The sequence below is a fragment of the Manihot esculenta genome, chromosome 5 (genome assembly GCF_001659605.2).
Source record: "Manihot esculenta cultivar AM560-2 chromosome 5, M.esculenta_v8, whole genome shotgun sequence".
NCBI lineage: Eukaryota > Viridiplantae > Streptophyta > Magnoliopsida > Malpighiales > Euphorbiaceae > Manihot > Manihot esculenta.
In genome coordinates, this window is record NC_035165.2 from 27799696 (window position 1) to 27809552 (window position 9857).

Sequence of the window (9857 nt, forward strand, 5' to 3'; positions counted from 1 at the left end):
AAGATCTATTAAACCGTTATTATCTTTTTTCATATATATCTATTAAAACGCACTTATCATTTTTTTCTGTCAACGAAATAGTCCCTTCTTCTCCTAAAAAAGAAGAAGAAAAATAAAAAGAATATGAAGAAGATGAAGAAGAAAAAGAAAAAGAAGAAAAAAAATCTCTTCCTCTTAAAGAATAAGAATAAAAAGAAAAATAAAAAAAGAATTAAATAAAAAGAAGAATCAATGAAAAAGGAGAGGCGGAGGAGGAGGAAAATAATGGGGTAATTTGTAGGGCTGAGCAAAATCCGGTTCAAACCGAAAAAACCGACCGAACCGAACCGATTTGAAAATTTGGTTCGGTTTTTTATATATTTCGGTTCGGTTCAGTTTTAAATTTCAGAAATTTTGGTTATTTCGGTTCGGTTCGGTTTTGATCAGAAAAAAACCGAAAAAACCGAACTGAACCGATTAGGGATAATAATATATTTTTTCAATAATATAGAGAAATTAAATTATATTAAAATTAAAATATTTTAATTAAATTTTAAAATACTAAAAATAAAGTGTAAAAAATTAAAAAAATATTAAAAATCGAAACCGATTAAACCGAACCGAATCGAACCGAATCAGACCGGTTCGGTTCGGTTCGGTTTCTGACCAAAATCGGTTCGGTTCGGTTTTCATAAAAACTAAAATTTCGGTTTTCGGTTTATTCGGTTCGGTTCGGTTTTGAACCGAACCGACCGAATGCTCACCCCTAGTAATTTGGTCTTTTGCTGTATTTTTAACGGTAGAAATGAAATGAAAAAATATTTTTGTTTATAAATATAGAGTTATTAATAATGGTAATACTCATAAATTAAATTATAAATTTCTCATAATTATATAATATAATTTTTTATAATTATTTTATATTATATTATAATAATCGTACGAAAATATGATAACGATGGAGTGATGATATAGTAATTTTTGTGATGATATAACAATTTTATTAGTGAATTAAAATTTTAATAATTAGATATAATTTTTAAAAATTTAAAAATATAAACTTAAATTAATTATTTAAAAAAAATAAAATAAAATTATAAAGAAATATAAACTATAAGATTTTTTTAATCATTATCCTTCCGAAGATTTAAAAAAAAAAAGATATTTTGTTCATAAAAGGCAAAAATGTCAAATTACAATACAAGTCCAAAGAAAAGTTGAGAGTTCAAATCCTAAAAAAATTAATAGAAAAAAGCCAGAGAACCCTAGACTCATTGACTTGAATACTTCCCAATCCTACAAAAGTAAAAAAAGAAGATTTTTTACCATGCAGGACTATAAAGATTTATAAATATCTCTCTAAGCAAAGAATTTTCTTTTTTTTTCTAAAAAAAAAAAAAATCCACTTAGAAGAAGTCATATAGATTCAACCGAAAGTTTCACTGAATTCTGATGAGAATTAATATTTGAAATTTAAAAGAAGGTTGAATAATTTTTATGAAGCAAAGTTAAATTTAATGATCGTACTGAAATAATCATTAAAATTTAATAACCACATATAATAATTTAATATTCTTATATGTGAATCGATTTTTTCAAATATTATTTTAGTTAACAGAATGTAATGTTATTATGTTAGTGATTAAATAGTTTGTTATTAAAAATAGTAAGGATTAAATTGTAAATTTCATCAAATTATTAGGGCCAAACCAATAAATATTCTAAATACTAAAACATCTTATAAGTTTTTTTTTTTTTTAACTAAAAAAATTGAAATTCAACTTAAAATAACTCTCCATATTATAGTGGCCTACATTTTCCCTTCTTTCTATTTCGTTAGATGAAGATTAATACAATAAATAACAATATTCTTCATTAATTTTTTTAAAAGATTATTCTAAAAATTGTTAGTTCATCAACTATTAAATATTTATTAATACTAAAAATAATTATGTATTTTTTCCTTTAATGAGTGGTTTATTAATTATTAATTTTAATAATTTAAATAAAAATATATAATTTATTTAGATAAATTAAGTTCATAATAAACCAAAACACATGAATATGAATATATATAATTTTTTATAAATAGACTCATATTTATATATTTTAAATTTATGTAAATCAAATTTAAATAAAATTTTCTCTTTTATTACTAAAGTTATTTTAATTTATTTTTTAAGTAGTCATGGCCAAATACATTGAATTGTGAAAATAGATAATTTAAAATTATCATATTATTAAATTTCTAAATATAAAAGATAATTAAATTGGATTCTTTCATCTTTCTGTTTGGCTACAATACAAAAAATCATTAATAAGAATGACATGAATAGCAAGCAATTTGATCAATTATTAAATATTGAGAAAAATTACAAATTAAGCCTTTTCACGATATTATATATAAAATAAAAAATTGGTCATGATTAAACTTTCTAAATAAAGTAAAATATTTTTTATTTAATTTAAAAAATTATAAAAAAATTAAGAAAAAAACTATGACATCCTTAAAAGATATTGAAATTCAATATATTTATAAATGAATATAATTTTAGTAAATATTGTAAACCCACCGACCCGTTTTGGTCGGCGGTGAGAAGTGCGGCGGTAGGCGAGGCAAGGAGCTTGACCCGTTGCAGAGACTAAACCCACCGACCCGTTCGTACGCATTTTACACGCGCAAAATATATGGCCGGAGAAGGTATAACGTAACGGCCTTTTCAGTTACGGCTTACATGACAGCTTTTTTTTTTTTCCGGTTGCAATAACTTTATTATTTCTTGAAGTTTGGTCTTCAATAACTCTTCAAACGGGTGAATTATATCTCTATTACATCAACATAAAAAGTTTGTAACGGCATGATATTTAAATTTAAATTCTATTTATTTAATAGAAATTATTTTTAAAAAAATATTTTTAATATTTAAAACAGTTAAAAATTTTAATCAATAAAAAATATTTTTTAATAAAAAAATAAATCATTCTAAAGAAAATAACTTCATCTTTAATAAAAAAATTATTTTGTATACTTTAATACTTTTATATAAGTTTCGACGTATAAATTTTTTAACAAATTTTATTTTTTAAATTAAAATTAAGTAATAAAAAATAAATTATCTTATAAAATATTTTTTTATAAAAAATATTTTTTAAATAAAAATTATTTTTTACAAAGAAAAGATTTAGTTATGATTTATATTCATAAGAAAATTTTTGTATATAATTTCTCTCTAAAGGGCACGTTTTTTCTCACAGCATCAGATGCATAATATATTATAATATTATTACAACCACTTATCATGGGAAACGTGAAGGGATTAGATTTCACATAAAAAAAAAAAAACAATGATCACTATGAATTAATATGGAAATGAATTTTATATTATTAAATGAGATATTTTATTATAAATTTATACATTTACTATATCCATTTTAAATAATTATACATAAATCTTGATATAAAATATTTATTTTTTATTTTAAAATAAAAAATTTCACAATAATCTAATTTAATTGTTTTTTATAATAATTTTTTATTTAAAATAAATAATTCAATTATTTTTAATTTTAAAAAATTAAAACCTTATATAATTTTATAGAAATTTATTTAAATTATTCTCTTATAAAAAAAAATAAATCTTGAAAAATGAGTTATTTTAATATATTGACTTGTAAACATATCAGATTTTTTTTCCTTATCTGCAAAGCAATGATTATAATTTATATGGCTGTTCAAAACTGCAGCATGAACACGTGAAATGAAAATAAAAGAAAAATAGTTGGATTGAGTTTCTCTGGTGGGACACTTGTCAAGCGATTAGTGGATTGAACTTTCCAATTATGGTAGATGGATTCGTTGACTCTTCTATTGCAATAGGCATGAATCAAATGTAGAATACTGTTCAGATTTTAGACGGCCATGTGATCAACGACGTCTCTATCTGAAATCTCTACCCGCAGCCATGTCAACTAGATTCCTCTTTCGAAACGAGTTTTTTTTTTTTTTTTTTTTCCTTTTTTTAAATAAGTCTAATTAAAATTATATACTTTTAAATCTAATTTATTTTTTTTCTAAATAAATTTCTTAACTTTACTTTTAAGCCAAATAAATCTTGATCTACTAAAATATTATTTTTAATAATAAATTAATATTTTTAATAGTAAAATTCCATTTTTATAAGTCTAAAATTTATTTATTATTTCTATATTTTTAATTTTTATATTAATTTTTAAAATATTAAATTTTTAATATTTTAAGTTATAAAAATAATATTTTATTATTAAAAAAATATTATATTAATCATACTCGGGCTCATACAGCTTGTTTTGAGTCTGATATCCAAAAGTAGGGTTATGTCCCTCCGGCTTTCTTAATTAATGTTCTCTTATTTAATAGTCCTTAATAAATTTGATCTTTTTATTTAAAAAAAACTTTCATATTAGTATTGATAAATCAATTAAATTGAGAGAGTTTATACAAATAAATTATCTTAAAAAGTTAAATTTTAAAAGTTACCGAATAATGTTAAAAAAACTAAAAATAAGTAAATTTACGGCTTAGTAGACCAAACTCGTTGTGGGGGTATAGTTTGTTGTAAATAGAAGAGGGCAAAATAAATAAAAAATCTCGTTTTTTTATTATTTTAAAATTATTATTTATTTTTTTACTATAATAATATATAAATTGATTATTATAATTTTATTTAATTTTATATTACTTTTTAAAAAATATTTTAAAATATTTTTTAATATTTAATAAAACTTAATGTATTTAAAATTAATATAATAAAAAATTTAATAAAAAAATAATATTTTTTAATACATGTAAAAAATAAGATAAATAAAAATTATAAAAGAGGAGAACAGTGTTGATCCTAAAAATTGAGTATTAAAATTTAGAACCGCTAAAAAGTAAAATTGATCACTAAATTATATAGCAGGAGAAAACTCTTAAATTTTATTTTTTATTAATTTGATATTATATGAAACTTTTAAACGGTAAATTATTACCGTAAAATAGATTTATGCAATAGGAATATGATATGTGGGTAACACAATTTTGTATAAAAAAATAAGATCGAAACACCATAACATTCAATTCATCATTAGAAAAACCCTTATTTAGATAGGTCGAGTCTCGATATAAAGTAATTGTTATCAAATATAGTCCAATATATTCATATTATACATGTTATAGCAGGATGATTGACTTATTTGCTGTCGATATTTTTTATCGGACAGCCGACTGCTTATCGTCTGATTATTAAAAAATTCTATACTTATCTCTATTTTTCTTACAAATAGAAAAATCATAAAGGTAAATATGCGCTATTCTCTTACGCTACTATTCTGAATTCTAAATATTATACTCGTAATTCTCTTTATCTTGAGTTGGAATAGCTGTCATAAGTATCCAGCGCCTCAAATTTTCTTTTTTACAAATTTAGCCAATTATAGCACAGTTCCACCTCGATCACATTATTAATTTAGTTTGAATTTATTATTAAAAAATTAAATAAAATTGTCACTTACCAAAATTTAAAAATTTAAATCACGCTCTACTTAATCTATTTAATTTTATTTAAATATATTTAACTTTTTAATAATAGTCCACATAATTTTTATTTAATCAAAAAATAAAAATCGGTGATAAATTTGACACTTTTACCGTTTACAAGATAGCTTTGCTAGTGGATGAGGTCTTTGAATTACGATCTCTACATATGCATATTGATGAGATATTTTTTTTTTTTATATATAATGAAAATATTATGTAATTTATCAGTTATATTTAAAATGTTATATTTTTTTCATTAAAAAAAAACTAACATGAAAAAATTTAATATTAATTATTGAATAAACTTATCAATACGTTTTTTTAAACGAGGATCGGAAATTAAAAAAGTAAAATTTAAAATTTCTCGGATTTATTTAGATACACTTACCACTAAATGCAGTCTCTTAGCTTCAACTGATTTAATTGTTGATAATATAATGGAATATAATCAAAATTTATATTAAAATTTAACTAAATTTACATATATTTATATCTCTTTATCAATATAATATGATCTAAATAATAAACCCACAACTACCACAAATTTACTCCTCAACAACATGCCTTATATGCAATTAAAAAAAATCTAAGACAACTTGGTCATATTTTATAAACATATTATAAATTATTTAGAGCCCATAATAAAAAAAATAATTTACCACAAATTAAATTAGTATATTGAGGAAATCTCTATAGTATCTTTAAAACAAATTTAAAATTTAAGAGAAGTTTTATCTTTTTTTTTCTTATTAAATTTATTTCACCATGTCTTATATGATTAATTAAAAAAATATTTTAGTTATCTAATTTAATGGATAGTACTGAATAGCATGTTGGGAAGGAATATAGTCAATAACTGAATAATTGATTCATTATCTAGAAAATCTTTTTATAAAAATTGGTACAATTTTTGCTTAAATTCGTTGTATGCAAATTTTAAATATAAGTATAAAGTTTTATTTATTTATTTTTACATATACCGTGGGTGCAAAATGAGACACTTATATTTTTTTAAGAAATTTATAATTTAATTATTGAGTATTATTATTATTAACAAGACAGTTCATGTATTTTTAAAAACTTAATTAAAATTTTTTTTTTCGTCAATAAAATAGTTATTTCATTTATTTTTACAGTTAAAAATATAGCAAAATACTAAATTACCCTCATTCTCCTCCTCCTCCTCATTTATTTTTCCTCCTCCTCCTTATTATTGATTTTTCCTACTCCTCCGTCTTCATTGATTTTTTCTCCTCCTCTTTTTTATTCTTCATTGATTTTTCCTCATTCTCTTATCCTTTGGTTCTTTTTCGATTTTTTTTTTATTCTTCTTCTTTAAGGAGGAGGAGTAAATTCTTATTCTTCTTTTTTTTTCTTCATCATCTTTTTCTTCTCCTTCTTTTTCTCCTTCTTTTTTTTCTTCTTATTCTCCTTCATCATCATCATATTCTTCTCTTTTTTTTCTTTTTTTTAAGCAGGAGGAGGAAGAAAGAATATTTCTTTGATGAAAAAAAAATGAGAATAATATTTTAATAGATATACGAAAAGATAAGAATATTTTAATAGGTATAAGAAAAAATAAAAATATTTTAATAGATATAAAGAAAGATAAAAATATTTTAATAGATTTTTAAAAATATAAAGACTAACTTATTAATAATAATAATATTTAAGAATTAAATAAATAATTTTATTTTAGTGTAAAATTAAATTTAAAAAATTTTATTTTTTTATCTTTTATTTAATTTTAACAGAAAAAAGATGAAAGAATTATTTTATTTATGAAAGAAAAAAAAATTTTAATGATTTTTTAAAATTATAAAAATGTTAATAACAATAATATTTAGTGTTTAAATTATAATTTTTTTTATTTTTTTTAATATCGATTACCGTGTGTTTTTTTTCAAGTCTTAATTTTTTTGAGAAAAAAACAAAAATAATGCATGTCTTTCACGATTCTGTATCAGAGCAAAAGAAGCTTTTTGAAGGGCAATGCTCCCCACCACTATAAATAATCATAGACCCTCACCCCCACCACTCGCTCACCACATTATTTAATTTTCTGCCTCTTATTCCCATAACCAAAATCTCCCAATTGTATCTCCAATATCTCTGCAACGCAGCACCGTCAGCTTCTACTTCGCCACCATCCTCATGGCTTCCTCAGCCCTCCCTTCTCCTTACCTCCAATCTCAATTCCAGCCTCTCAGAAGCTCATCTAAGCCCTCCTCTCGAAGATCCTTTGTCTTGCCAATCAAAGCCTCTATTTCTGATAAACCATCTATTGCTGCCTCACCGCCGTCTGTTTCCCCAGTTGAACCTTCCAAACTCCCTCTTCGCAAAATCCCCGGCGATTATGGCCTCCCTTTTATCGGACCCATCAAAGATCGACTTGATTATTTTTACAATCAAGGGAAAGAAGAGTACTTCAAATCTAGAGCTCAAAAGTACCAGTCAACGGTGTTCAGGGCCAATATGCCTCCTGGTCCTCTCATAGCTTCCAATCCACACGTGGTCGTTTTGCTTGATGGGAAGAGCTTTTCTGTTCTTTTCGATGTAACTAAGGTCGAAAAGAAAGATCTTTTCACTGGTACTTTCATGCCCTCCACAGATCTCACCGGCGGCTACAGAATTCTCTCTTATCTTGACCCGTCCGAGCCGAAGCATACCCAACTCAAGAACTTCTTGTTCTATCTCTTGAAGGCTCGCCGGGATCATGTAATCCCTGAGTTCAGTTCAACTTATACCGGGCTGTTTGAGAGCTTGGAGAAGGATCTTGCGTCAAAGGGTAAAGTCGGTTTCAACGATCCCGGCGAGCAAGCGGCGTTTAGCTTCTTGGGCCGGTGTTACTTCGGTGTAGACCCTGTGAATACTAAAGTTGGGACTGATGGACCTTCTCTGATAGCTAAATGGGTACTGTTTCAACTTGCTCCGATACTCACACTTGGCCTTCCTGCGTTTATTGAAGAACCCACCATCCACACCTTCCGGCTACCTCCTCAGCTCGTCAAAAAAGATTACCAGCGACTCTACGATTACTTCTACTCCTCCGCCGGATCCCTCCTTGACGAGGCTGAGAAGATGGGTCTCTCGCGAGAAGAAGCTTGTCACAATATCCTTTTTGCCACTTGCTTTAACACCTTCGGAGGCCTTAAGATCTTTTTCCCGAACATACTCAAGTGGATCGGTCGTGCAGGAGTGAAGCTTCATACCCAATTAGCCCAAGAGATCAGATCAGTCCTTAAATCCAACGGAGGACAGATCACGATGGCTTCTCTGGAACAGATGCCACTGATGAAATCCGCTGTGTACGAAGCATTCCGTATCGAACCGCCGGTACCAGCACAGTACGGGAAAGCAAAGCGTGATTTGGTCATCGAGAGTCACGACGCAGCTTTTGAAGTAAAAGAAGGTGAAATGATATTCGGGTACCAACCATTCGCGACGAGAGATCCGAAAATATTCGACAGACCCGATGAGTACATTCCGGATCGATTCGTCGGCGACGGAGAAAAGTTATTGAAGCACGTGCTGTGGTCAAACGGACCAGAGACAGAGCATCCAACGGTGGGAAACAAACAGTGCGCGGGTAAAGATTTCGTGGTATTTATCTCAAGACTTTTCGTGGTTGAATTATTTCGACGATACGATTCGTTTGAAATTGAAGTTGGATCATCGGCGTTGGGGTCTTCCATCACCATTACGTCGTTGAAGAGGGCGAGTTTTTAAGGCGGCTGTGGAATAGTAATTAAAGAAGAAAATTTATAGGAAAAACTCGGAGTCGTCTTCACAGATCTCGACTTCAACATCAGTTCAAATTAATTATATGTAAAAAAAAATCGTAGGATGTCTCAGCGCAGGCATGTTTGTAATAATTGAACTAAAATTTGCAGGGGGGCAAGGATGTCGGGGTGGTGAAAGGGATCTTTGCTTCTCTATCAATTATAATTTACAATCTTCATGTGCAGTGGAGATTGAATGGGATGTTCTTTAATTTATGAAATGTAATTGTTGATTTTGCCCCGTTGGACTAATAAAATTAGTAATTTCTTTTTTCTGAATAAATTGCTATTTAATTTTTAAATTATATAAAATTAATGTCTTTTAATTTTTAAAAATTTAATTATTAATGACAAATTCAAAGATAATTATTAAAAATAATTTTTATAAAATACTTTTATCATTCCATCTAATTTTTTCGTGAATCGGTTGCGTCAACGTTTTTCCATATCTTCTTTTAGAATGACCATCGATTTCCATTTTTAAGTCTTATTTTTATTTTTAAAAGAAAATTTTCGTTATTATTAATAAATTATTATTA

The 9857-nt window shown here is 26.1% G+C and overlaps 1 protein-coding gene across 1 annotated transcript; it reads left to right on the top strand.

Annotated features, from left to right (window-relative positions):
- The first annotated feature begins 7565 nt into the window (after positions 1-7565).
- LOC110615519 (allene oxide synthase) lies at positions 7566-9601 on the top strand. The gene has a single exon (XM_021757401.2). The coding sequence runs from the start codon at positions 7691-7693 to the stop codon at positions 9263-9265; it is 1575 nt and encodes a 524-aa protein (XP_021613093.1). The 5' UTR covers positions 7566-7690; the 3' UTR covers positions 9266-9601.
- Positions 9602-9857: the final 256 nt, after the last annotated feature.

Coding starts and splice junctions, on each gene's coding strand:
- LOC110615519 (XM_021757401.2), top strand. CDS start 7,691: ATGGCTTCCTCAGCCCTCCCTTCTCCTTACCTCCAATCTCAATTCCAG.